Source organism: Triplophysa rosa, linkage group LG25 (genome assembly GCF_024868665.1).
Source record: "Triplophysa rosa linkage group LG25, Trosa_1v2, whole genome shotgun sequence".
NCBI classification, from domain to species: Eukaryota; Metazoa; Chordata; class Actinopteri; order Cypriniformes; family Nemacheilidae; genus Triplophysa; species Triplophysa rosa.
The window spans coordinates 6,918,350-6,944,102 of record NC_079914.1 but is presented as its reverse complement, the minus strand read 5'-3'; the positions used below and the strand labels follow the sequence as shown (position 1 = coordinate 6,944,102).

The 25,753-nt window shown below is 38.1% G+C and overlaps 3 protein-coding genes across 3 annotated transcripts; 1 reads left to right on the top strand and 2 right to left on the bottom strand.

Annotated features, from left to right (window-relative positions):
- Window positions 1-883: 883 nt before the first annotated feature.
- On the bottom strand, window positions 884-17,004 carry LOC130548680 (complement C3-like). The gene is made up of 43 exons (XM_057325613.1): window positions 16,902-17,004; window positions 16,757-16,789; window positions 16,549-16,575; window positions 16,038-16,227; window positions 15,729-15,891; window positions 15,560-15,630; window positions 15,344-15,435; window positions 15,102-15,184; window positions 14,928-15,015; window positions 14,461-14,563; window positions 14,248-14,362; window positions 14,045-14,160; window positions 13,100-13,246; window positions 12,715-12,930; window positions 11,739-11,939; window positions 11,457-11,603; window positions 11,241-11,370; window positions 10,173-10,238; window positions 9,590-9,841; window positions 9,192-9,492; window positions 8,421-8,506; window positions 7,761-7,900; window positions 7,357-7,566; window positions 6,415-6,481; window positions 6,192-6,278; window positions 5,856-6,059; window positions 5,701-5,776; window positions 5,465-5,624; window positions 5,266-5,376; window positions 4,192-4,336; window positions 3,854-4,017; window positions 3,607-3,762; window positions 3,424-3,483; window positions 3,235-3,325; window positions 3,104-3,155; window positions 2,924-3,011; window positions 2,691-2,780; window positions 2,499-2,604; window positions 1,790-1,879; window positions 1,615-1,698; window positions 1,462-1,542; window positions 1,231-1,378; window positions 884-1,159 (listed from the first exon to the last, which is right to left on the bottom strand). The coding sequence occupies exons 1-43, from the start codon at window positions 16,976-16,978 to the stop codon at window positions 1,021-1,023; spliced, it is 5,253 nt and encodes a 1,750-aa protein (XP_057181596.1). The 5' UTR covers window positions 16,979-17,004; the 3' UTR covers window positions 884-1,020.
- A 469-nt stretch (window positions 17,005-17,473) lies between these two features.
- yju2b (YJU2 splicing factor homolog B) lies at window positions 17,474-20,774 on the bottom strand. The gene is made up of 10 exons (XM_057325851.1): window positions 20,703-20,774; window positions 20,228-20,287; window positions 20,072-20,125; window positions 19,878-19,960; window positions 19,732-19,787; window positions 19,373-19,433; window positions 19,137-19,279; window positions 18,597-18,769; window positions 18,336-18,474; window positions 17,474-18,087 (listed from the first exon to the last, which is right to left on the bottom strand). Exons 2-10 carry the CDS (start codon window positions 20,228-20,230, stop codon window positions 17,609-17,611), a joined length of 1,191 nt encoding a protein of 396 aa, XP_057181834.1. The 5' UTR covers window positions 20,231-20,287; window positions 20,703-20,774; the 3' UTR covers window positions 17,474-17,608.
- A 4,281-nt stretch (window positions 20,775-25,055) lies between these two features.
- On the top strand, window positions 25,056-25,655 carry LOC130549245 (persephin). Its single transcript, XM_057326465.1, has 2 exons — window positions 25,056-25,138; window positions 25,228-25,655. The coding sequence occupies exons 1-2, from the start codon at window positions 25,057-25,059 to the stop codon at window positions 25,653-25,655; spliced, it is 510 nt and encodes a 169-aa protein (XP_057182448.1). The 5' UTR covers window position 25,056.
- The last annotated feature ends 98 nt before the right edge of the window (window positions 25,656-25,753 follow it).

Genomic DNA, 25,753 nt, shown 5'->3' with positions numbered 1-25,753 from the left:
TGTTAAGCTCTCAGGGTCTTTCACACACTCATATACACATTTGTCGTTCAGACACAATCACTGGACATGTGCATGTATGTGTAAGGAAACTCTGGATCAGCTTGTATCTCTTTGACATTACTCGGAATACACTGTCGGGTGCCATGACTAAAAGCATGTCTTCTGCCAACTTCCTTTTAAATCAATTACATCTCAAACTAGAAGTAAATAGTGATGTCCAACTGTTCTTTCCAAATTTTGTGGTAGCCAACATAAAAATACTGTAGTATACCATCATATTTACTATATATATATATATATATTAACTATAGTATTGTGAAGTATTTATGGCACTAAATCAACTGTAGTATACTGTTTTATTGTGTAGTAACTATGAACAAACAACTGTAGCTGATATTTACTATAGTATAGTATATTAACTGTAGTATACTATTGTACTGTGTAGTATTATGACATTAAATCGATCAACTGGAGCATACTGTAATATTTACAACAGTGTAGTATACTAAATGTAGTATAAAATAGTATTATGTAGTATTTACTATACAGTAAATCGATCAGCTGTACTATACTTTAATTTTTATCATAGTAATGTTATAAAACACTATAGAATCTTGAACTCTTACTACAGTTTACTATAGTATAGTATACTGCAGTATTTTGCATGTGGGAGTGCACGTAATTCACATGAAACCCTTACAAACTTAATAGATGTTATTTTTTTATATACAATACAGAAAGAATATGGGGTCTTGAAGCTTTTGGTATAGGTTTATATTTGGGGGGGATTTAGTCCCATGAAGTTTGGTAAGCTCTGTTCTAGATAAATTGCTCTCTCTGGTGGTTGATAGAACAAACTGCATGGACGGTTTACACAGTGATTTTACTTTAATTCAATGTGCAACAGATAGTCCAGTTTTACATATGGATCATATCATGCATTTTTAGAATGAAAATATTCACGGATTAAAATACTGTTTAAGAAAATAAGATTTGTCACATTCCCGTCTAAAACATTGCTCAAGTCTGACAGCCGCTCTTTGTCAGCTCTGTTTCAAAACTCTTCAGCTCTGCACATTTAACCTGCATCGTGGAGCTACATTCTGATTCGGACGGCCATCGCTCCAACCACGTGTCCTTACCCAGCGAATAGACATAGCTGAGAGAGAACGAGAGAGTGAAAAATACAAACTCCAGCATAAAGCCTTTCAATGTTGTTGTTCTGCTCACCTGCTGGATGCGCTCCCTGCATGCCAGACGTCAGTGAACAGGCCAATGATCAGATAATCATGACCTTCTCTCAAGTTCAGCCCAGATCTACAGGTTGCATGTGAGAGGAAAGTTCTCCTGTCCGTTTCCTTCAGGCCAACTTCAGATCCTTCATGAATAGAACAATCAAATGCACGAGTGAGAGTGCGGGTTATATTGTTAAGAATCAAACTGTAGTTTGCTGTGACTTACCCTCTTTAATAATCTGCACAATCTCCATCTCATACTGGTCATAGTGACTCCGGTGGACACTGAGCAGTTTAACCCTGTAGGCTAAAGCGAAGAGACCGAGATCAGTTCAATGAGAAGAAAGTTGGAAAAAAATGCAACAGAAGAAAGGTTTACCGTGATGTAATCCACTACACGCAGTTGCCCTCCTTTTCTCTCCACCAACAGTCAAGGAGTCGGGTTTTACTACACAGCAATCTCCTGAAAAAGAAAACTGATGTTTTAAAACCAGTAAATAGTGGAAATATGTGGAGTTTATTGTAAAGGCGTGTCGAGGAAAGCTCAGGCTGACCCTGTGTGCAGCGACACACGTTATCTCTGCAGATTTTATCAAGCTGCTGTTTGTCTTCAGGGGGAGAGTAGAACCTGCTGCAGCGTTTATCTGAAACAAATACAGAACAGAATCATAAAAAAACCATTAAACAAAAAAAATGATTTCAAGTTCAGTATTTATCTGGTTTTTTTTTTTAAGATATTCAGTATTTGAGATAAGCACACGAGTTCTTAAGTTAAAACAAGAAAAATGTATTTTATATACACACACATACATACATACATATATATACATATATATATATATATATATAATATGCACGCACACACACGCATATATATAAAATCTTTTTTATGATATTCTAGATGTCTGTTGGATTTTGTTGCTGATTGCTTACAATACTTCTACTACCATCTTAGTAGTTTGTCTTTTTTCCAGTACAAATATCTAAAAATTCCTAAGAATTGACCTAAGAATAATCTAAGAAGTCTTGTTTTCTGGAAAAAAAATTATTCAGGTTTATTTTTTCTTACCCCAATACAGATATTTTAATTTCTTGTTTTAAGCATAAATTCACTTAATTTTGATCATTTCTTTCTGAAAAAACGCAATATACCTGTATATAAGGTCATTTTGCTTCTCAAGTAAATGTAGAGTATCTTGATTTAAGATGTGTTTTTTTGATAATTGTACTGGACAAAAAACTATTTTTGCAGTTTGTGTATACCTTTGTTGTAGTACTGGTAAACTGTAACAGTGGAAGGCTGAAGGTGGCCCACTTTGAATTTCTGATGCAGTCTGAATGAGATCACGTCTGTCTCAGAACTGGACACCTGTGCATCAAAACACACAAGCAAAATATTTAGCATTTACATCATATTACAGCAGGTATGAATTATAGGGGTGGATGCTAGGTTACCTTAAACAGGTGAATTATGAGAGATCCTCGGTCACTCAGGTTATCCACTACTTGGAAGTTGTTGATGTATCGGTCCACTGAATTTGTAAGCTATGAGAACAACCCAAGTCATTTGCACTGATCTGAACAATAGTGAACTGCAGCATCATAAACCTCATGTAAACTCAGTTAACAAACTGATCTTGTAAAGATAGCGTTATGAAACTATCCAGCAGAACCGTGTGTTCTCTCACCAGCTCTAAATCTGAGTTTTCAGGTTCAAAGCCAGTTGGAAGGCCGATATCCAGAATTACCATCCTCGCCTGGTGTCCCTCCACAGACCTGATATATAAAAAGAACACAAAGCTGAGAATTGTGGGTACACCTCAAATCTGCCAAAGAGGTGTAGAACTATATAAACAGGAAGTGCTTACCTCACATTAATATTGAGTCTATAGGACTTTTCAACATCCGGTGGAGGTTTTTCTGAAATGGACCGAAAATGTTACCTCGACATGCTTGATATTAATGAAAATGTTTCCTTGAAACTAAGTAGAGAACACACCACCAGTCTCAGAGATGGAGACGTCCAGCTGAAAGCCATTACATGTGCCGTTCTCATACATCTCTGGGAGCTGATGATACACTGTCACGACCTGCGATAACATGAGAAAATAGTTTTAGATTATAAATATTGATTTCAGAATCTAATGCAATACATAGTGCAAGTGTAGACATGTAGATGTTCCTGTACCTCCAAGATGCCCCTGCCATTCCCAGAAGCCACCACTGTGAATTCCTGATCAAGAGGAACCTGTAGGAGATAAAGAAAGTGATTCATCTGTATCACATCTCAAACTGCCCACCTGTACATGACCTTTCAGAAGTCACTCCAGAGTAAAAATGAGTGTGACAGAATCTACTACAACATTCTCACATTTGATGATCGAGCCACGTAAGCCACTTTGGGGATGAAGTTCCAGCGTACATCGCTGCGACCCGGCACGCTCAACTCCACCAGCAGATTAAGATCAGAAGGAGGAGGTCTCTTTACAAGATACTCAGACAGAGCCTGAAGCACTACCATGGTGGACTGAGGGGTGAAAGAGATCATGACGGTACAAAAAATACAGTTAAACACAAATGAGAGATCTGATTTACTTGATCGTTGATTATAACATTACCTGAGTAGAGCCGTATCCTCCTCCAACACCTCGCTGCTCATTCAACCATCGAAATGGGGCTGCCGCTTCTTCCATGTGACCTCCTTTGATCAGAGCCAACAATGCGTAGCCTGTAGCTTCCAGCGTGAAGTAATAATTATTAGAGTCATGCCAGCGGGTACCACCTGTTGACCAAAAAAAGAGAAACATGAACCAGGACATGTTGGAAAAAGGACCGTTCAGAGCTGACGTGTTGAAAACTTGAGCTTCAAAACACCTCGGACCACTTTTAATCCTGAATTAGGAATTTATATGAAATTATTTGATAGAGAAAAACCCATTTGTTGAATTTTAAATACCTCCTGATGCTGACTTTAGCAAGATTCTCTTTGAGCAGCCATGATTGGATAACGCCAAAGCGTAACATGCTATAGCCGCTGTGTACGGCCTTTCCAGCCGAGGGAAAGGTTTCTGTAGATACACTGCTGCTTTTCTGAAACTGTCCTGTGGCCACCAATGAGAGAAAACACAATCTGCGTTATTCAACATATAAAGACATTTCAAAATATGTTATATGTTTAAATGTGTTATTACAGTTCTCCAGTTGGCCTATCTTCATTATGATCATACAGCTCTGGAAAGTGTTAAGACCACTCCAAATTTGCTTTTACCCAACCGTGAATGGAATCAACCCAGCTTTGGGTAATTTTTGACTCGGCGGTGTGATTTGTCCAATACCCAGCATGGGTCACAAACAACCCAGCACTTTTTAGAGTGTTCTGCACGTACAGTAATGCGGCCGTTCCCAGTCGCGTGTGGAATTCCAACAAAAGCAAACCTCAAGAGTAACAAAGTCACCCAACAGCAATGTGAAAGACTGAGCGTGCAACGACGCATGAAAGAATGGATGTAAAACTTTTCTATTTATTTGACTTTACTCTTCTTAAATACATGTATAAACATTAGCATTGTGTAGTTTTGAAATGATCATTCTTTGTAGTATTTAAGATCTGCAAACACTGCATCTTTACGCTTTTTGTTATTTTGACCCATTTATCCAGTTTTAATTTTCTGCAGATAAATGTAAATAAGCTTTTTTCATGTGCAACATGGGAGAAGTGTTGTCAATAGATAACAGGATGAAATAAAAATATAACAAAATTTACCTAGACACTTACCTAAAAATAGTCAATTCTGAAAAGCCAAAACTAATTTTGGGAGTTATTTTTTCAAGAGCTGTCCTGTATATCATTATCATATCTTGTAAATAACGTTACCAAATACCAATTGACATTTTGTTTGAGTTAGGTTTGCAGACTCTGGGTTTGCAGCGTTTGCAAAAGGCGAATTACCTAATGCATTCTGCACATGCACAAGTTCATGCGTTCATGATTCACTACTTATATGAGTGTGAAGGAGAATCAGTGAATTACATCTATGTCCAGACCAGGCTCTTGGCAACTAAGAGCATTTCTTGCTTCCGCCAAAGCAATCAGCACAAACGCTGTCATAGACACTCTTGATTCAGGACCCTGCAGGCCTCCCTGAACACACAGAAATCACAAAGTCACACACATATTATAGAAACATCACTGAAATGTAATCCGTGATATCAGTGATATATATTCTCACTGTCATGCTAGTGGTGTAGACGGGATTATCCTCTTTAAACGACCCATCTGGCTGCTGTTTGTTCTTCAGTAAATACAGCAGAGGCCCACACAGATGCTTCTTATTCACACTAATATACGAGTTTGCCATGGAGAAAACCTTCATCACATATGCTGTGATCCTGAGAGAGAAACAATATCAACGTGAATTGAGAAATGCTTGAAATGAAGATGTAATCGCTTGTGTTAATATAATACCATGTGCTTGTGCCTTCATTGCGGTAGGGCGGGTACGAATCATCCGATTTTCGATAATTAAGCTGGTTTTCATAACCTGATATTTGAAGCACATTTTTTAGTAAAAGGATAACTGTAAAACATACTCTCGATCCGTGTACATGTATCTCTCTCACCTCTCTGTATGTATTTAATAGCCTCTTCTCTTCGGTTTATTCCCACACTGTCCCACTGTGCACTGCGGTCCAGGTAATGAGCTGCAATGAGAGGCAGCGTGATGCTTGCCAGGTTCTGTTCCACACATCCACCGGGCATGCGGATCAACGTTGCCAGAGAATCTTCATTAATGGAGTTATCAATACTGTCTGCCAGCACATCACCTATAGAGACAGTAAGGATGCTTGTTAACATGCTAGTTGTAAGCATGGGGAGTCATACTGTATGTGGATTTTTTTATTTATTTAAAATGTAATTTAGCATTAAAATGAAAGAATATAAAACAAATCTTTAACCTCTGACATTGACAAAGGTTTGTGGAAGAGAGTTCGGTACAACAGAGTCCAACTGCACCTCGTCCACTCGTATCACCTGTCTACTTGCTGAAAAATATGAAGGAAATATGTAAGCAAAACTCATGAAATATACGAAAACTCTAAAATACACAGTTTCAAAGTCAAATGTATGTATATTTTTTACAAAAAAATCTCACATTAGATAGCCCCGCCCTTAACTCACCCTGACCTCCTTTCTCAGAGGGGTCCAACACAAAGCTCCTCACTTTCAACGTCTGGATGCCCTCAACCTAATATACCACATAAACAAAAATATGCATTATATACGTATGTGTATATATACCTTTAGCCAGAAGTGGACAGCAGTACAGTATTTTCACTCTCAAGTACATTTTCAAGTTTTTGTACTTTATCAGAGCATTTTTACTGAGTGCAGCTTTGACACATCAGAGGGGTCCCGGCTGAGACTGGTTTCTCCCGACGCCGAGGTTTTTTTTCTCCATTTATCATTGGAGTTTGGGTTCCTCGCCACGGGGCCGTGTTGGCTTGCTCACCAGAAGACTGGATTTATTAGATATTATTTACTAGAATGATCTTGCTTGTTCTACAAACACCATGCACTGTGCTGTGTTTGACCTTTTCTGTGTTTTTCTTATTTTCTCCTGTAAAGCTGCTTTGGAATAATGCACATTGTGGAAAGCGCCATATTAGTACAACTGAATTGAATTTACTTGGACATCAGTTTCTTCACTACAGTGTAAAGCATATACTATGCTTTTTAATCCACTGTGTACATTTCATAAATTCATGTTGTTTTTAACTTTAATACTTATGTACATCAAAAATCTAGTACTTTATTTTTAAGTATTTTGATAAAAAATAAGAAAGTATAGAAAGAATGTGCTAATATTAAAGTATTAAACGTAAAAACAACATTAAAAAAAGATTTCTATGAAATGCAGTGAAGTAAAAGTTTTCCCAATTAAAAACACTAAAAACTCTAATAGGGTGTACACTTGAAAAATGTCCTGGAGGAAAAATACATCACTACTGTCCACTTCTGAATATTTATCTAAAAACATTTCTTTCACAGAACACAACATATAACAAGTAAAAAAACCTGAACAGATATTAAAAGTTTCTGAGAGTGACAAAACATATTTACCACTACACGTAGATTCTTCCTCACTGCATCTTGCCCCATGAAGTTGGACGCAATGGCTGTGAGCTGTAGAGGAAGCTCTCCGGTTTTAAGAGGGATGATGGTGTATGAAACGAGAGAAGAAGAAATGGCCTGTACTGTGATCTTCTGTCTGTGGGGGCCGTTGAACGCCACGCTGCACATGTCCTCTGTTTTATCCAGGATCACAGTTACCTGCATAAAGACGCAATGTTTATTTTGAGGGGGTCTGCAATACCTGGGGAAAGCCTTTTTAAAAAGTTAAAGTGCATGTTCTGTGAAATTAAGCGTAGTTGTGTACATTTGAGATAGCGCATCACAAAACGCATTGGGATCAAGATGCCCAGGCAGGTGCATTATGTGTTTAGATGACAGTCGGTTAAACTAACCTCAAGTGTTGAATTCCTGTAGTTGTGAACCACGGCTTTGATTTCCACATGTTCATTTCTGGACACCGAATGAGGTAACCGCAGGTCTATGAAGAACGGCTTAAACGCCCTGACGTTATAGGGTTCAGCAACACAAAAACCTGCAAGTTTCAATAACAAAATGTGTTCACACCACTGAGTGAAAAGCCATGAAAATGCTTCCACAGACATGGACAAATACGCCCACAGTGACCTCATGTCTTATTCTGTGAACGGCTTTCCCCAGAAAACCATGAACCCGGTTTCTTAGAAAAGATAAGAAAGGAACGTTTAAAAGTTTCTGTTCATTGAAATGTAATAAAATATTGACCTAAAAATGATTGGAAAAACTTAAACTAAATAAAAAATGTTAATGTTAAAAATAAACTGAAAGTTTAAAGCACTTAAATTATAAAAATAAAGATGAAAATAAAAAAATATTATTTTGCAACATAAAAATAAACTATTTATAAAATGACAAAATCATACCAAAATTGCTAAAACTTGAACTAAAATTAACATAAATTAGCTTTTATTTTTACACTCATAGTTTTAAAATATTAATAAAACTATAATAACTATGGAACGAAGAAAGGAAAGTGCTTCTGATTCTGCTGTGCAGCCAAGAACAGAGATGTGTACCTGTTTTAGGTGAAGCGCTGATGGCAAGAAAGCCCCACTGAGTGATACTATCAGGAAGAACAGTATCCACCTGATATACAGCCAACCTGTGATAAATACATTTATTACACAGTTTCTAAGAAACACAGTTGAAAACTGAATTCAACACGCTGTCACGGAACGGTTTGACTGAACCCAATCGCAGACGAGATATACAAAAAAAGGTTTTTATTAAAACAAAAAACACATAAAACAAAATCCCACGAGGGGGAATAAAATTAAGAGATCGAGTGAACACAAGGATAGATTGAGGCTTACTCTAAAGACACGATGAAGCGAAGACAACGTGTTAGACAACAAACCGGCAACAGACAGAGAACAAAGGGGCATTATATGTGGGAAGACTAACGAAGGGTAATTACATACGGGAGGTGACGGGCAGGTGACTGGAATTAACACTCAAAGTAAGATTACGGGAGACAGGAGGCGGGGCTGAGAGACAAGATAGGATGACATGCGGCAAAAGTGACAACAAAGCCACGTGTCTCCACACAAAAACGCAACATAAACCCGCAAGACGTGGTTCTGTCACGACTCCGTCCAATGAGCATGAGAACTCGTAACAGGAAGGACAGAGTCCTGACACACGCAAACAAACAATTCTGTAAATATTTGTTAGATGTCATGTGCGTGTTGAAAAAATAGTCCTTGCTGTGTAGTGTGGCTTGAGCGCTGAGGAAAATTCAGAAAAGCTCTCTACAGTATATGACAAGTCTAAAGCAAAACTCTTACCCATTCGTTCTCCCAGGCTTGGGTATGTCGGGCAGTCTGATATCAGTCCACAGCCAGGATTCGAAGAACTTGGAGCGGACGTAAATGTCCTCTATGTCAGCATCATCAAAGTCGTCATCTTCTTCTTCCTCCTCTTCGGTGTGTGCACCTTGTACAATAACAGGTTGAGCATCCTCGTCACTCCTTACGGCTACAAGTGGACGACGTCCTGCAGGAGGTCCAGGAATCCCAGCCATCCCAACGAGGAGCGGTGTTCCCAGCATAAAATATTCACGTTGAGCAACATTCATAAAATGATAACCTAGGGGGGAAACAAGGTTGATCTTTAATCTTGATCCAAAGTGAGGAACAGCTCTGAAGGTATAAAGAACATAAAGTTCAGCCAGGCAGGTGCTTACCATGTCTTATAGGTGGACCGAACGTTGTGGTGGTTGGAGGAGTTGTGGTCGGTGGAAGGGTAGTTGGTGGAGGTCTGGTAATGTCTACAAGCGGCTCGCCCCTGTACTGCGTGCAACAGCGAAGGAAAGCCAAGACGCAGCTCCAGTCCTCCGTGATGTATAGGATGCGACGATAGCACGAGTACGGCATGGGAATGTCCCTCATGCCGTCCACGCAACACCTCTGGAGGAACTTATCAGGGTATTCCTTTTCTGAACCGAGGAACCACATTGGTTTTTAAAATGACATTTTATTCTTTAGCCCCTTTCCACGAAAGTCTTGTTTGTATTTTTACATTTAACATGAAACACGTTAATGTTAGCTACTGCACTCTAAACTAAAATGTAATGATCATCTAGTTAGACGTCTACATTAACCTTCATTAAAAATGCAGTAAAAAGACATTGCGCAGTGTTAGGTCATACAGCTTTAAAGTGCAACTGATCTTATTGTAATGTTATCAAAATAAATGACAGTTTGTCAGTATTTTACACACGTGCAGTAGCTAAAATATCAACCTACACATCCATTACAGACACTCACCCATCTGCTGTTTGAGCTGGAGTCTAGCAGAAGAACGCTTTTTCCTGGATTTGTTGGAGCATCGATCTGTCCGAGGCATACCAAATGACAATTAAAGGGATATGAAAATTCTGTCATTATTTATTCATTCTAATTTTGACAAAAACGTTTTGACCACGAGCCTCTAGCAAGAACCGATGTCTAGATATACAGTGTAGGGCCAGATTTACTAACAGCTAGCGGCAGCGCAAACGTCTCTTCAAAGCTTGTGGTCACTATGAACCGGATCTCTACAATGACCTCTACGGAAAAACAACAGCATACTGGGTTTGAAACTACTACACATAAAGGTGAGCAAAATAATGACAGATTATTTCATTTTTGGTAAACAACTTCTTTAAATATTGGTTTGAGAGAATGTTGTCCCTTGGTTATAAAATCACAAATTCAAAAAGCAGAGTAGTACTGCCATAATGCTGTGTCTATATCTCTGGGAAAGTAATTGTAAGGTCCAGACTCAAAATGTACTTGTAAATACACATAAAAGTAAATAAACGCTGACCGCATTTGACTTGGACAGCTTCATGGTGTCTAAATACTGTAAGCACACAATGTCAACAATATAAACACAGATTGCCCTTTGGATTTAAACAGAAAATCTCCTTTGGGATAGCTTTCTGCGTGTTTTCTAAGGGCATCATTATCTTAACCAGATTTATACATCTTTACATTCGTTTTTTTACATTGTATAAACATTACAGCCCATCCCCAAGTCTCTATGATATGCTGGTCCATAAACATAACTTTCAATGTATTACTTTTATTAATCTTGACAAGTTTTTTTGCCAAATTTTAGTAATAAGCGAGTGTTGTCCAAGCAATATTTAAATGCTTCATAAATAAAATAATTAGCATAAATACATTTAAAAGCAAGCAAAACAAATGTCTAAATTTTGAATTTCTGTGCTATATGTTATGTTCTTTATGTTTCACCATGTGCCCCAATTCAAAATCTTTGGACTAAGTTTTTTTATCAAGATATGTAGTATTTCTCTTATACAAAAATACAGAAGTGTACGTGTGAAGCACCTGTTCTGGCTTCAGTGGAGACACCAGTGCTGGAATAAAACATCAGTCCTGCATCAGCAAACACACTCATACTTTCCCTTCCTCCTCCTGTGGTGCAGCCCATATCCCCCTCACCCACCACCTCCCACACCTGAATGGAAGTACAGATGGAAAATGGTTTAGGAGTTCCTAAAACGAAGGGCATTACGTTGTAATGTGTTAATGACATCATCATACTTTTTTCTGCGTCAGCCGGTTTTTGCTCAACAGAAAAATGGCGTTGTCCACGGCGACCAGGCTGACCTTTGCTCCAGGGTCACCTGTAACTTTGAACTGAAAGCTGCTGCCTGGTAAAATATCTCCCTGCATCGGTTCCACACTGAGCTGATGGTGAAACAGTTTTTTAAGGCATTCAAAGAAAAGTTCAAATAATTATATCAAAGAAAGTTGATTTACTGTTCATATTCAAGTTTTTTTACAAAAGCTTGAAAAACTATTTGTATGATTAAATGGACTCACCGAACCTACGCATCGGTCTTCCACATCCACCAAGACTGAGTCTGACACCACTTCTGCCCTGTTTTGCCACGGCAACATGTAGTACCCCACAAACCGAAATGAGGGGAGCATTTCCGTGGTAACCAGCAGAGGAATGTTTGTGAATTCCTGGTCTTTGACACTGACTCTGGCAGCTTGGATTATTTTTCCTTTATTTAACACCTGCAGCAGCATTAATAGTAAGGTTACAGTATTTCACTTAATAGAGGTCAACCGATATATCGGTTTTACCGATATATCGGTTTTACCGATATTGCTTATATTTGTATTCATTCTTTGAAGTTGCAGGCTTACAAATGACTTTTTTCTTTGTACAGTACGTAATTTTATTTGTGTTACTTGTATCTTATTTGGCTGATTTAAAGTTTTACTCTTCAGTTGAATTTGGGTTTATTTTGTCATCATTTTTTATTTATTTTTAGGTGTAGCATTATTAAAGGGATATTTCACCCCAAAATTCTGTCATCATTTGCTCACCTTCGTGTTATTCCATACCTGTATAAATTACTTTGTTCTGATGAACACAGGCCAAGATATTTGGAAGAATGTTAGTCATTTTCAATTCCGGGACGTCATTGACTACCATAGTACTGTAGGAAAAATTAAATGGTAGTCAAAGGTGCCCCAGAACTGTTTGTTTTCCTAAATTCTTCAAAATACACTTTTCTTTTCCTACTATGGTAGTGGATGATGTCGCAGGACTGAAAATTGCTAACATTCTTCTAAATATCTTCCCGTGTTCATCGGAACAAAGACATTTATACAGGTTTGAAACAACCTGAGGGTGAGTAAATGATGACAGGATTTTCATTTTTGGGTGAACCGCCCCTTTAAGTGGAAAGTGATTTTTAAAACAATGAAATGTTTATCGGCCTGTTTTTAACTTTTGTTACATCATTCATTCCCCTCCCGACACACCTCCCAGTTCCACACTTACTGTGTATGTTAGATGCTGCACAAGGTTTCTCTGTCCTGGAGATGAAGTGCTGATGTAAACTTTAAAGTTAAGAATATCCCCCACTCTTACTTTGTTTCTGCCAACCGAGATATACAAGTAGTTTGCGAAGTTACTCCTAAAAGGGGTGTATGGCTCCACACGCAACTCTTGTACAGCCTGTTGTTCTGCCTTTAGACCTTCAACCACCGTCTCCACCTAAACATAAACCCACAGAGTTAAGAAAAGGAAATCACAAAAAAAGTTGCATGTCTCCAGGCATAAATTAATATACATCCACAGCAGGTAATATTTAAACACAATTTTAGATGTTTGTATTTTGCATGTACATTGTACAGCATAAGTGTCCATGGAGTGTAAGACATACTTTTATTATTTGTAGTGTCACAATATTTGGCATGTTCAGAGACACTGTAAGAATGCCAGTGTTCGGTGTGTTGAGTGTGCTTTGAAGGTGGTTGATCTTAACAGGTATATTACAGGCAGGAGATCCATCATGGTTACTCACTGTGACCTATAAATAACCAAATAAATCTTTCATTTTATCCGCCAGAATGATAATGGTAACATTATAAACTGAAAAACTTAAGGAATAGTTTACTCAAAGATGACATTCTGTCATTGATTTGCTCTCATGTTTTTCTGAACCTGCATGCATTTCTCTCCTCCATGAATTACGCAAGCTTTTATTTATGGCATATACAAACCTGCATACATTTCTTTGTACAGTCGAACACAAAGAAATATATTTGGAAGAATGTTAGCAACTGATATTTCCGGGACATCATTGACTACCATAGTAGGAAAAATTAAAGTGGAAGTCACCTGTTTTGTGTTCAACAGAACAAAGGATATAGTAATTTTACCTACTATGGTAGTCAATGGTGCCTCAGAACTGCTAACATTTTTCCTATCTATCTTTGTGTTCAGCCGAACAAAGAAATTTATACAGATTTGGAACAACTTGAGTAAATGATAAGAGAATTTTCATTTTTGGGTGGGGTACTTTAAATTATTTTCCCCATATAAAATAAAGCCATCACATGACTGCAGAAGTCTTTCAGACTGTAGTGCACAAATCATATGGACTTTTGTGTCCATTTTGGCTTAAGGGCTTCAGTCACCATTTACTGAGTAAATAAAAAACATTTATCTGAATGTCCCATTTCATACATTCTGCAAAATGTACTTTCTGGCATTTCACGGAAGAATGCATGTCATACAGATTCAGACCACATTATTTTATTTATTCAACTGTGTTTTAAATGAGCTATTGCGTTAAGCAGTAAACACCGCAGAGGTAGCAAATTACCATCATATCAAAAGGCAGACCAGGTTTAAAATACTGAGGTGTGTCCCTGAAGGAAATCACGTAGGGCGAGATGACTATTTTAATGCCTGATTTCTCCGATTCAACAAGGTCACTGCCTAAAAAGAAAAGAATTAAGATAATAATGTTTGCAGATAAACAATTATTATTATAGATGAACAATAATGCACTACATAATGTCTCACCTGAGCTGGTCATAACTGAAGCTTTGACATACACAGATGACCCCACTAGGCTACGTGTGTCGGGATACACCCTCTTTATCTCCTCCATGGTTAAAGTCACGAGTCCTCTGTCCAGCTGCAATTATGCGGTATAATCTCACGTCATGTTCAATAACACTGAGATACTTCTTTTTGTTACTTAAGTACCACACTGTTCTCGATAAAGTCACTTACATCATTCAGTTGCTTCATAGAAGAGAGTCTCTTCTTTTCCCCATTTATTTCAATACCGAACAGCACATATGCTGTACCCTGCACTGGGCTACCATAAAGATACCTTGGGGAAAGGAAAACAGGCTTTATTTCAATTACATTACAAATGTTGGGATATCCTTAACTTATTATTCGTCCCATGATCCTGACAATCATTCGGTCTTAATGAAAACATCCAACAGAAAAGCAGATCGTTTGGGACAGAAACTTAGCAAACTTTGACGGTAATGTCATGAATGTTGTCATTAAAGTAAAAAAATGATATCAAATATATAATAAAAAATATTAAAATGTTGCATAGTGATATACTAAGACCCAACTGCTGCTGATGAACAAAAATGAATGCAAATAATTAAACTTAATGCTTATAGAATAATTGTAACATACAGTAAAGTTTAAGTATTTACAGACTGCAAAATCAAACAGACCTGGCACTGACTTCTATCTCCAGCTTTTCATCATCCAAGCTAAGGTGAGACGTCTTGGGAGTCAAAGTGACATTGAATGCCGGCAAAACTGCAAAAAAAATTTTTAAGTCAGCCCTACATAAGAATATATTAAGAAAAACAATGCATAAGCTGAACAAATCGTAAATTTCTCACCATATTTCTTTACTTCAAACTCTCTGCTGAATGTGTTTTCTTTTCCCTCGTCAAACTTGGCAACAACTTTCCACCTGCCCTCTCTAAAATAATTTTGAGTCAGAAAATAAAAAATTATTATAGACATATACTTGCATGAATATATCATTATAATGCTATTTTTAATATCATTTTGATGCAAAACATGTCAAATAATTATATAAATATCACTAGTACTATATAACACAAATTAGAATGCATACTTGACTACATTAGACAGGGGGTAGATATGCGAGAAGACTCCATCATTTGCAAAGACTCTGGACATACCGTGCACTGCAATACCATCTGGGTTCTAAAACAGAACACCAACATATCCCATAATACCCCAAGACACTGTTCCACATCTCATTTTTAACAAAAATGATAATTCTACACAGACAAGTCTTGTATCAACACATTATGGCTAAGACAGTCACCTGAATCTCCAGAGATATGGATTTCTCCACAGCATTGAACTCTGTATTAGATACAAAAGCCCTGCAACGTACTAAGAAATGCATTAGAGAGAGATAAAGAGATTCAAAAAGACAGAAACACTGTTTATTATTAATAAAGTTGCATAAAAAACAGCATGTGAGAGATTACATGTGTCTCCAGGGTTATAAACAGGTTTGTCCGTCTGAATGAAGATGTATCCAGCTCGGGTTGACAGCGGTATGATTCTCTCCATTTTATGACCGCTGAACTGAACGAACAGCTGCACATAATTCTTTTTCTTTTCATCCATATGGAGCAGATTTGGATCGAGCTGAGAAAAGGAGATTGACACAAAATGATAAAGCTTTACATTCATGCTCATGTGCTCAAACGGATGAGTTTACGTTTACCCTACTTTAAAGGTTAGCACATCTAGCATAGAAGACAAGCATATTTGCATGAGTTTAGAGAGCTGACCTCAATGGTTTTGAGCGCACTGTAGCCGTTTTGCTTATTAAGGATGACATGGCCACTTAGCAGAATACTTGTTGGTGGGTAGTTTTTGATGTCAAAAGAGACTTTTGTGTCCTGGGATAGGTTGTGTCCCTCTAGAAGGATGTTCTGTTTGGTTCCAGGTCTTAGCTTGGCAGGAGCCAGTAGAGTAAACCTGATACACAACACATAAGTTGACTTTAACAAATCTGTTCAATTGGGGGGGGGGAAGAGATGCCAAATGAGCGTACAACTAGTGTGATGTAAATAATGACCGTGTGGTTTTGGTAGGAAGCATGTTTGGTCCTGAATTAACATTCCTGTTAAATAGTTTTGTTACTTTTTACTATAAATAACACTTTATGGTTTTAATACTGTGTTATAATGAACCTTAATAAATGCTTTATAAAAATGCTTTAGTTACTGATTTAAAATGTCGGCATGTTTGTGTTCGTTTACTTTGAGGGCATAGGACAAGAGAAACGTGTGTACTTACGAAGGAGATAAGTCGGGTTCTAGCTCTCTGCAAACACAGATAACATGAGATGAACACAGATGGACTTTATCCAAACTTAACCTTCCATTTTAAATACAACTGCATGTTTCAAAATCAATGTATATCTATAGATCAAAGACCGATATTTGTAATTTACACTCTCTTTAGAGCCAAGTATATATAAAGTTACAAAACACATCTACTATACCGATATCGCACATTAGGTCTCCATACCGTCCTCCTGCTGTTCACAGTCCACAGATAATAAAAAAAACACCACAAATCAATTCAAGTAAGAAAAGTGGATAGTTAATGTCAATAAAACAGAAGAATGAAATGCAAGTTTAACAAACCGCCTCGGAGGGGAATCCTGGGCATTGGAGATATGACACATCAACGCCATCCATAACAGCAGCGGAAGAAAATGCATCGTCCTATAGGACCGACCTTTTACAATGTTAGGACACAGCACCAACAGAGCAGAAATAGCCAATACTTCCCCACCCACTTAAACAACGTGACCACTGTCATCATTAAACTTGTGCAACACTTGGATCAACATGTCACACAACATACACAGACGTTTTAACACATGTAAACATTCCTGATGAACCTTTGATTTAGAATATTGACAACTAAATAACACTAAACAATATTAGCGATTCAATTCGAAAAATCCTCAGGGGTTTGAATGACTCGTGGGTGTGTAAACGATGTCAAAATTATTCCGATGTTTGGATAAAATAACCCTTTGGGACTATTTTGCCTGTTTTGTCAACCAGACAAAGAATCCGATCGGTTAGAAGTGATGTAGAAAAAACGAGCAAGAATAACATCAGATTTAAACAGCAAGAGCAAAAACCTGTTTGTCAATTACCAAACTAACAAATCTGAATCATTTTAATGTCCAATGTTTAAAAATGAAAAACACGAGACCTATTTGTTGATATGGGAGAATGTTTAATATACTTGTTGATTGAAAACCAACACGGGTGCATTATACAGCCGAAGCATATGGAATCAAAACACTTGTGTCATTTTGGTCTGTTAGAGCTCACTGTTAAGAGTCAGATTCCGAGTCACTGTAGTCTACAACCAGAGACTTTCCAGCAATTGAACCAGTGCCGTTTTCTGCCAGCCGAACATTCTCAGATGTGCTTGCCTTTTGTGTCTCTGCAGAGGAGCAATTAGTGTTTGTGTCCTTGATGTTATTCACATCATTTCTGTGTTGAGGCATGTCTTTGTTTTTGTTGTTGAAGTCTTCACTGTCCACAGTTTCTGGGGTCAGGTCAGGAGAGGAAGCCACAGAGTTTGTAGCGCTGTTGTTGTCAGTCTTGCTTCCCTCAGACTTTCTGCGTACCAGTACGTGTGAACTGCATGTTCTAGAACCGAGTGCTTTAGCGATGGCTGCTCCTCGTCCCTGTTGGCCTAACTTCTGCAGTAGACTCCCAGCAGGTCCCCCTGCTGTTAAAGAGGGGCTTCTAAACCAGGAACTAGACGATATCTGTTGCCTTTTACTTTGCTTTTTGTCTTCATATGCTGGAAAATAGAAAAATCAAAAATGTGATAAATGATCAAGTAAATGCTGCAATGTTAAGATCTTGGTTGCCAAGGTGTTGTAGGCGGTTGCCAGGGTGTCACAATACAATTGCCAAAGTGGTTTGAGTGGATTAAGGAGGATCCGAGTGGTTCCTTCCTAGGTGGTTGGCAAGGTTTCACGTGGTTGCAATGGAATCGCTAGGGTGTTGCTATATGGTTGCTTTGGTAAATATGTACATCAGACTCACAGTCTGGGGTCTGTAGGGTGAGCAGTGAGGCTAGTTTCTTATCCTCCTCTCTCTCTGGTACCAAAGGGATGGACAAACCGGTCCTTGCTCGCACCACATTGTCCTTCTCTTCCTCCTCCGCTATCACTTTCTTCTCATTCTGCATTTGCAAACCACAAACAGAATAAGAAGCAAAACCTCCAGGAGGAAAAAATAAAAACCACAGCTAAGCTGATAAAACAGTTTTTTAAAACAGAAAAACACGGTTTTACATGTACACACCCTGAATTTCCTGCGGAGAGTGCTGTTGAGCTGAAAGTCATTTTTCCAGCTGGCCTGGTAGTCTTGAAGCTCAGTGAGAGACGGTATGGCGGCACGTAACTTCTCCTTATCTTTTCCTCCGTGGTCTAATTTATACATGGCATCCGTCTCGAGTTTCTCCTTCTCACTGTGCTCTGAAGTTGTAGTAATGACACAGTTTAACACCTTACTTTAATATTTAAATAATACTCATACTATTTAAATAATAACAATAATAATAATAAATACATTTTATTTATAATGCGTTTTTCTAAGAACCAAAGCGCTACAAACAATAAAATATAAAATAAGAGAAGTATATAAACAAAATAATAAACAAGCAATAAACATAAGATGAAGAAGTATAAAACACAACATTTAAATCATAACAAAACAATACACTAAAATACAACTCATAAAAGTCAGCATAAGCTAGTTTAAAAAGATGAGTTTTTAAGAATTTCCTGAGACTGTGTGCATTTCTAATAGTGACTGGATATAATCATAAATACAGTAGTGTACCAGTAGTCAATATCTGTTCATTCTCAGCCATATCCCATCTCTCCTCTTTCCTCTCGGCTCCACTCACGATGACATAATCACAGGTGGCTGGATCTGTCTGCATCTCTATGTAGTTGACACACAGATGGCACTTCATTCTGAACCTATGATCACACAAACGAGAGAGATGTTATGGATGAATGCTGCCTCATCACTTCAATGTGGGCGCTTGACTTAAAAGATCTGGATACAATCACCTGTATATTGGAGTTGTGTAGTAAGTGCCAACTTTCTTCTTCTCTGCGTTGTATCGGACCCCTTAGAAGACAAAACAGATTAATCGGCATTTAGACATCCGACTAGATAACACTGATGATTAATGTTAATGGCTGTTTTCATATGGAATATTTATGGTTACTGCACAGTACACTGAATAGTGGGCTTTTTTTATTCTGTGAAACACTATGCAACATACAGTATGATTTTCAATGGGAGGTGCTTTGTTATACAGTTTACAACACTTTTTGGCAAATCAAGTAATATAAGCAAGATCAGCAATGCATTATGCTAGTCTGATAATGGTCATTGTGTGTAGTGCACAACTTTGAAATCTTACCCATGCCTATGTGATTCTTACAGCCATCGCACCAAATATTATAAGGCATCTCAAATCTGTAATTTTAAGACAGAGACAGCCATCATTAGACAAATCAAAAACGCAGTAACGAAAATCACAATCATGTAAATGTGTATGTGTGTTACCGAATAATGAGAATGCCCTGAGACAGTTTCCTGGCCCTCTCCCGTAGCGGGTGGGTTTTCCAGTAGCCGTTAATGGAGCCATGCTATGATATAAATGAGATACAGAGGGATATTTAGAGGGAATCTTTTAACAAATAAGCTATAAAAACTCACACAAGGAGATAGAAAATGGAGATACTGTCTGTTATTCTCACCTTGGCTGGATCGAAATCCGGGGGGTAGTATTTGTTCACTCCTTTCCTTTCACCCTGAAACAAAGAAAACAAGCATTAATACAATGCCTTTTAACAACAAACATAAATCATACAGTATAACAACAGAATAAATCAAAGCAGAAAATAGACCCATACCATTCTGCTGGTTAAACCTCAGCTCCAGATAAAATAACGTTAAGTTTCAATCAGACACAACTGCAGAAATGACAGATAAAAACTTCACATTAAAACGTCAAAGACATTTACATCAAAAGTCAAGGGCATGTTAAATCATAGAAGTAACATGGTATTACCACTTCGGCAGTTTCTACAACAGTACGTTTTATCTTTTACCCAATAAAAAGAAAAGTGATTTAATATGAACTTTGGTAAAACATTAAAGCGTCGTTGTAATATAAAGCGACGTCAACAATATGTTCATTAGGATTACATAATTGTGATCAGGCGATATCGGATAGGTCCTAAAATAACCAAAACCAAGCGAATAAAAAAAACAACAACGCACACTGCGCATAACATGTGTTTTTTACACTATTTCCCCACATCCAATAACAAGTAATGTAAGGGAACATTGTTTAAAAACATAGAATTTTATGTATTTGACACTCACCAAACCACTTGCGTACACGAACTGCGTCGACGTTTTCTCGTCGCTGCGCGCGTCACGTACAGCTGCGCAAAAAACGCTACAGCGCCGCCTGTGGAGCGGAAGATAACAGCGCTGAACTGTCATACACTTAGCAGAGCAGAAGAAAGTGTTGCTTAAATATAAAAACTACTGTATATTTATATCAGAAGTATAGCAGGTATTATTAATAGCCTTCTGTATTTGTGCTTCGTTTGTAATAATAAAAGCAGACAGAAACAAAGATATGATATTATACAAGGCTTTCTGAGCAAAGGGAAATCCTCTGAAATAAAAATCCTTTGTACCCACCTCATAAGCTGTAAATAACATCCTATCGTCTGCTGGCTCTGGTTCACTTGGAATTGCCGTGTCTTGTTTGCCAGTCGGGATTTCACTGGCAGGTGGGCATTTTCCCTTCACTGAGAAATAGTGAAAGATCTCTGGAGTTTATAAGAGAAAATAAGTAATGATTTTCCAACCCTTGTATAATTTTATAAGGAATGGAAACAAACATGACATGAGACAAATAGGATTTCAGGTTTTATGAGAGAGAGTTCTTTAAATCTGTTCTGTATTCTGTAAGAATTCAAGGGTAAAATTATTTTGGAATAAGGAATACAGGCTAAATTTAGCTAATAGACTTCGATTTCTATTTATTTATATTTCACTTTTCCTTCCCTATTTCTGTATTTTAATATTCATACAATATATTTGTTGTCTATTTATTTCACAATGTGTTTTCTGCGTTGCAAAAAGCGCTATAAAAATGACTTGACCAGAAAATAACAACACTGAACAACATAAGTGGAGATCCTAAATGAGAAACATTGGTCCAGGTGATGGAGGGATGTGATTCAGGAATGGTGTGAAGGATGAGAAGTGATGGAGGGGGCAGGAGCTTCCAGTTCAGATTTACAGCATAAACAGCCCTTGTCTGGCGAGTTTGACATTCCCCACTAATTCCCACAGAATGCTTCCTAACGCTGGAACGATGCTCTTACATTCCTGGCCGGAGCAGACGAGCCCTATATGGGCCGGGCGGGAAACCTGCCTTTGCTGGTATGCACTTCCAAATGCACTAGTTCAGCTATCAGCTATCTATACCTTAAACACCCCAGAGTCTCATATTAAAAACATGAACCTGCTCAGCAGCAGTATACACGCTTCACTCTTTATCTAATACTTTATTCAAAAATAATCCCCTTTGCCCTCTTGGAACAGGGTCTACATTGGGTTTTTCAAGCTTGACCTTTATTGTTGCTGTTTTGTGCTGCAAATTTCCACTATTCACTGAGAAAGAAAGAAACAAAAGGTTCTTTACAGCAATGCCATGGATGAACTATATTGGGTTTCCCAAAGAACAATTTACTCAAAGGTTGTGCAAAGGTTCTGAACCATTTCTTTCTTTTATCTTTAGTCTAAAAAACGTTTTTACACTACAAACAACCTCTTGGAAAAGGTTCTTCGGATGTTAAAAGGCTCTTTATGGAACCATGCAGCCAAACATTATTGACAACATAAACCTCATCTCCATATAAAAGAGCAACCTCTGAGCAATAAGCTTTTTCTCTGGAAAAGCAATATAAAATGTTGGGTGCTGCAATAATATTTGAAATGACAGGCCATTGTTAGACATTTCTTATAATCTTATTTTGAAACATATTATGATTCAATGTCAATATTTCAAATAAAACTTTACAAATCAGCAAATTTAGATGATCACACACTTCATCAGATCACACAGATTATCCTGACAGAGTTTGTTATTGGATCAGAGCTGTTTTTTATTCTCACAATACGGTTATGTATTGTTTTGTCACGCATCTAACAATCTAAAATCATAAAGCCAAGTTATGAAGAATGCTGAGAGTCTGTGCACTTTTTTTAGGAATAAATCTCTAACGAAGGGTGCATGCACAGGTGAGCTCTTGTGATTTGTACCAGACAGACAAAGCCCCTTTCCCTTCTTTCCATCTGATGGGCCGTGAGTCCACACCTCCCTCTCATGTCACCCTGTGTTTTACAGTGTGTGAGGGTAAAACTGTTTTTCCACTGTGATCGGGATATGAGATTTCTGCCTGACTCAGACAGCTTCAAATACCAAAGTCTCAGCATGTCAGACTGGTTACCATATATCTGCTGGATGCATCTGGCACATTCTTTAAATAGTATGCACGTGTAATGTACATCCACCACCACTGTTATTCTTAACAACATTTGGCTTTTAAGGCAAAATGTTAAATCCAAAATCACTATCATCATGTAATCATCATCAGCACTGTCGTCATGTTATCATCATCACCACTGTCATCATCACCATCATTTCCAGTGCATCTCACAGTTCATACAAGGAATGACTTCTCCCTCTGTATGACTTGGAAAACAAAGAGGAGTAAAGAAACGATTGTAAAAGAAATCAAAAAACTATTTATCATACTTTCATTTCACTGGCGAGACAAATAGCAGTTCTCTTCCAAATCTATTTGCTCTCACGGACCACAGCCCATATTTTCCAATCCATGTCTGGGGATGCAGAGACCCAAGCCCTCTCACATCTCACCTGCATAATGTTTAGCTTTAACAAGGTAGTAAGTAGCTCTGAGCCAACATCATGCCAACAGTGCCAATGGAAACTGACCTGACAGTAATCTTCTTGATCATAAATTGAGATGATAAATAATGACGGACTCTCAAGTTGAGAGATTTCTATGGAAGTTTTCCTGTGAAGCTGGTCGTTTTATGGTCATGTGTCAAAGTTAAACCACCCGACTGATTGGCTGAAATCCTTTCCCATTGATCTTATTTAACGGAAAACATTTTTAGCCTAACACAACCTAAGTCTTGCATTTTTAGATGTTTTTTTGTTGTTGTTGAATGTAACTGAATAGGCAATGACAAGGTCAATTTTCAGGGAATACATTGAGAATGTTTAAGATATTGAATTATTGTAAGTCGCAGCATAAATGAACCAAGTTCATACATTATTTTACTTATAAATGTGATACCATTTTGTCAAAGACACCTCCCTGCTGAAAAACAGAAACCCAATACAAACCATCACAGAAGTTCTGTTTTCCATTAAAATACCATTATGAACCATTAGCTTTTTCTATTAAAACAATTACAAAATTCCTTTTTAAACTGTGTTTAAACACTGTTATAGTTTCCATTAAAACCAATACAATTCCCATTACAGCCAATAATTCCATTATATTTTCAATTTCCAGGGCTCTATTGTTTTTAAAATTTATAACACTTTAAAAGGATAGTTTACCCCAAAATGTAAAAATGAATTTGCCCTCACGTCAATCAAAACCTGCATATGAGTCTTTCTTCTGTAGAACACAAAAGAAGATATTTTGAGAAATGTCTCAATGGTGTTACATACAATGGAAGTCAAGGGGGGTCAATGCTGTTTGCTTACCAATATTTTTCAAAATATCTTCATTTGTATTCTGCAGAAGAAAGAAAGTCATACAGGTTTGGAATGACATGAGGGTGAGCAAAGGGGTGAACTCTTTATTTAAATTTAAAGGTCAATAGGGTGTCTGTTTCGTGACCATTTCAGACACCGTATCTAAGCCTAACACACAGCTGTTTTCCATGCATACAGAACCATTCTGTGTCTATATGAACATAGCACACAAAGCATTATCCGAGACATCTCTGTAAGCCATGAGCATCCACTGATTCCTCTGACATTGCAGGATTCATGTCTTCGGAGTTACATAAGGAATGCAGATAGTGAAAAAAATCACATTTTAATCAAATCCCCAAATTTATGTTTCTGAAGACAGCCATTATTCTTGGTATTTCCATTCAAATAACTTCTGTCATCTACTTTGTTCCTTTTAATTATGGGCCCGTTTTATCCATCTTTCACGTTAACCCATACATCTCCCCCCATAATGTTAATTCTGTATGTATACTTCTACAATGTCACATGACATCTATTCTATTCCAAAAAAAACTTGAGCAATGTGTTGGTGTTAATCAATGTCAACCCAACCTCAGCAACTTCTTGCTGTCAGACTATGAACAGCCCACAGCTTTAAGCAATTCACCCCATTTTCCATAATCCATACTTCTACATTTTCCATAATCTCCACCCCTAGACATGGAGCAATTCCAGTACCTCTCCAAAAATTCAATAAATGATTAAATAACAGCCGTGAGACCAGGTGAGAAACCAGGAGCGGAAGGGTTATTCCACCTCCCGTCCTCCCCTCATCATCCCCTCCGCCCCAATGGTTCCAACCCGCTTAGATGGATATATAAGAGATGGTAGCTTCAAGTCTTAGCATCACCTATGCTCTCAACCTGAACAAAAGAGAAGATGATGCATTCACTGCTGAAGATCACCGTTTTGCTGTTTTGCGTTCATACGGGAGAAGGACGCTGGCTTGGAACGCTACTAGGTAAGGCTGGAGGTTGTGACTTTTAGGAACAGGGCAATGAACTTTCTGGGTTTGATCCAAAACTCAAATTAGTCTTTGCTGTTTTTCAGAAAACAGGGGTCCGACTGCTTCCACCAAGTCAGACTTCAACGATGAAGAGAGGAGAGGTGGTGACAACGAGGAAAAGCAAGGATCCGAGAGGCAGCTGGAAAGGGAGTTCCGATCGCCCCGCAGCGCCGAATCCCCATGCACTCTCCACTCCATCCTGCTCCAGGTGCGAGACCTCCGGCTGGGGTACGACTCGGACGAGACGGTGTTGTTTAAGTACTGCAGCGGGACTTGCCCTCGCCTCGCCACCAATCACGACCTGACGGTCACCAACCTCTTGCAGAGCGGCATCTTACAATACACCAGCCAATGGCATCACCAACCCTGCTGTCGACCCACGCATCATGAAGACATGGTCTTTCTCGACAACAATCATCGCTGGCACAAAGTGGAGAAACTGTCTGCTGCAGAATGCGCCTGTATGGGGTAGGGACGAGGGTGGCCAGTTGAGCTTTCTGATTGGCTACATGAAGACTGTGTAGTGCCTTTGAATTGAAATACTGCATTCGTTCAGGTAGAGAGGTCTCA

Coding starts and splice junctions, on each gene's coding strand:
- LOC130548680 (XM_057325613.1), bottom strand. CDS start 16,978: ATGCATTTTCTTCCGCTGCTGTTATGGATGGCGTTGATGTGTCATATC. Junction 1,543..1,614: donor GTGTAGTGGATTACATCACG/GTAAACCTTTCT, acceptor TCTTCGCTTTAG/CCTACAGGGTTAAACTGCTC. Junction 1,160..1,230: donor GCAGGGAGCGCATCCAGCAG/GTGAGCAGAACA, acceptor GTTCTCTCTCAG/CTATGTCTATTCGCTGGGTA.
- yju2b (XM_057325851.1), bottom strand. Junction 19,961..20,071: donor CGGATTTCGATCCAGCCAAG/GTGAGAATAACA, acceptor TTTATATCATAG/CATGGCTCCATTAACGGCTA. Junction 18,088..18,335: donor CACCCTACAGACCCCAGACT/GTGAGTCTGATG, acceptor TCTATTTTCCAG/CATATGAAGACAAAAAGCAA.
- LOC130549245 (XM_057326465.1), top strand. CDS start 25,057: ATGATGCATTCACTGCTGAAGATCACCGTTTTGCTGTTTTGCGTTCAT. Junction 25,139..25,227: donor CTGGCTTGGAACGCTACTAG/GTAAGGCTGGAG, acceptor GCTGTTTTTCAG/AAAACAGGGGTCCGACTGCT.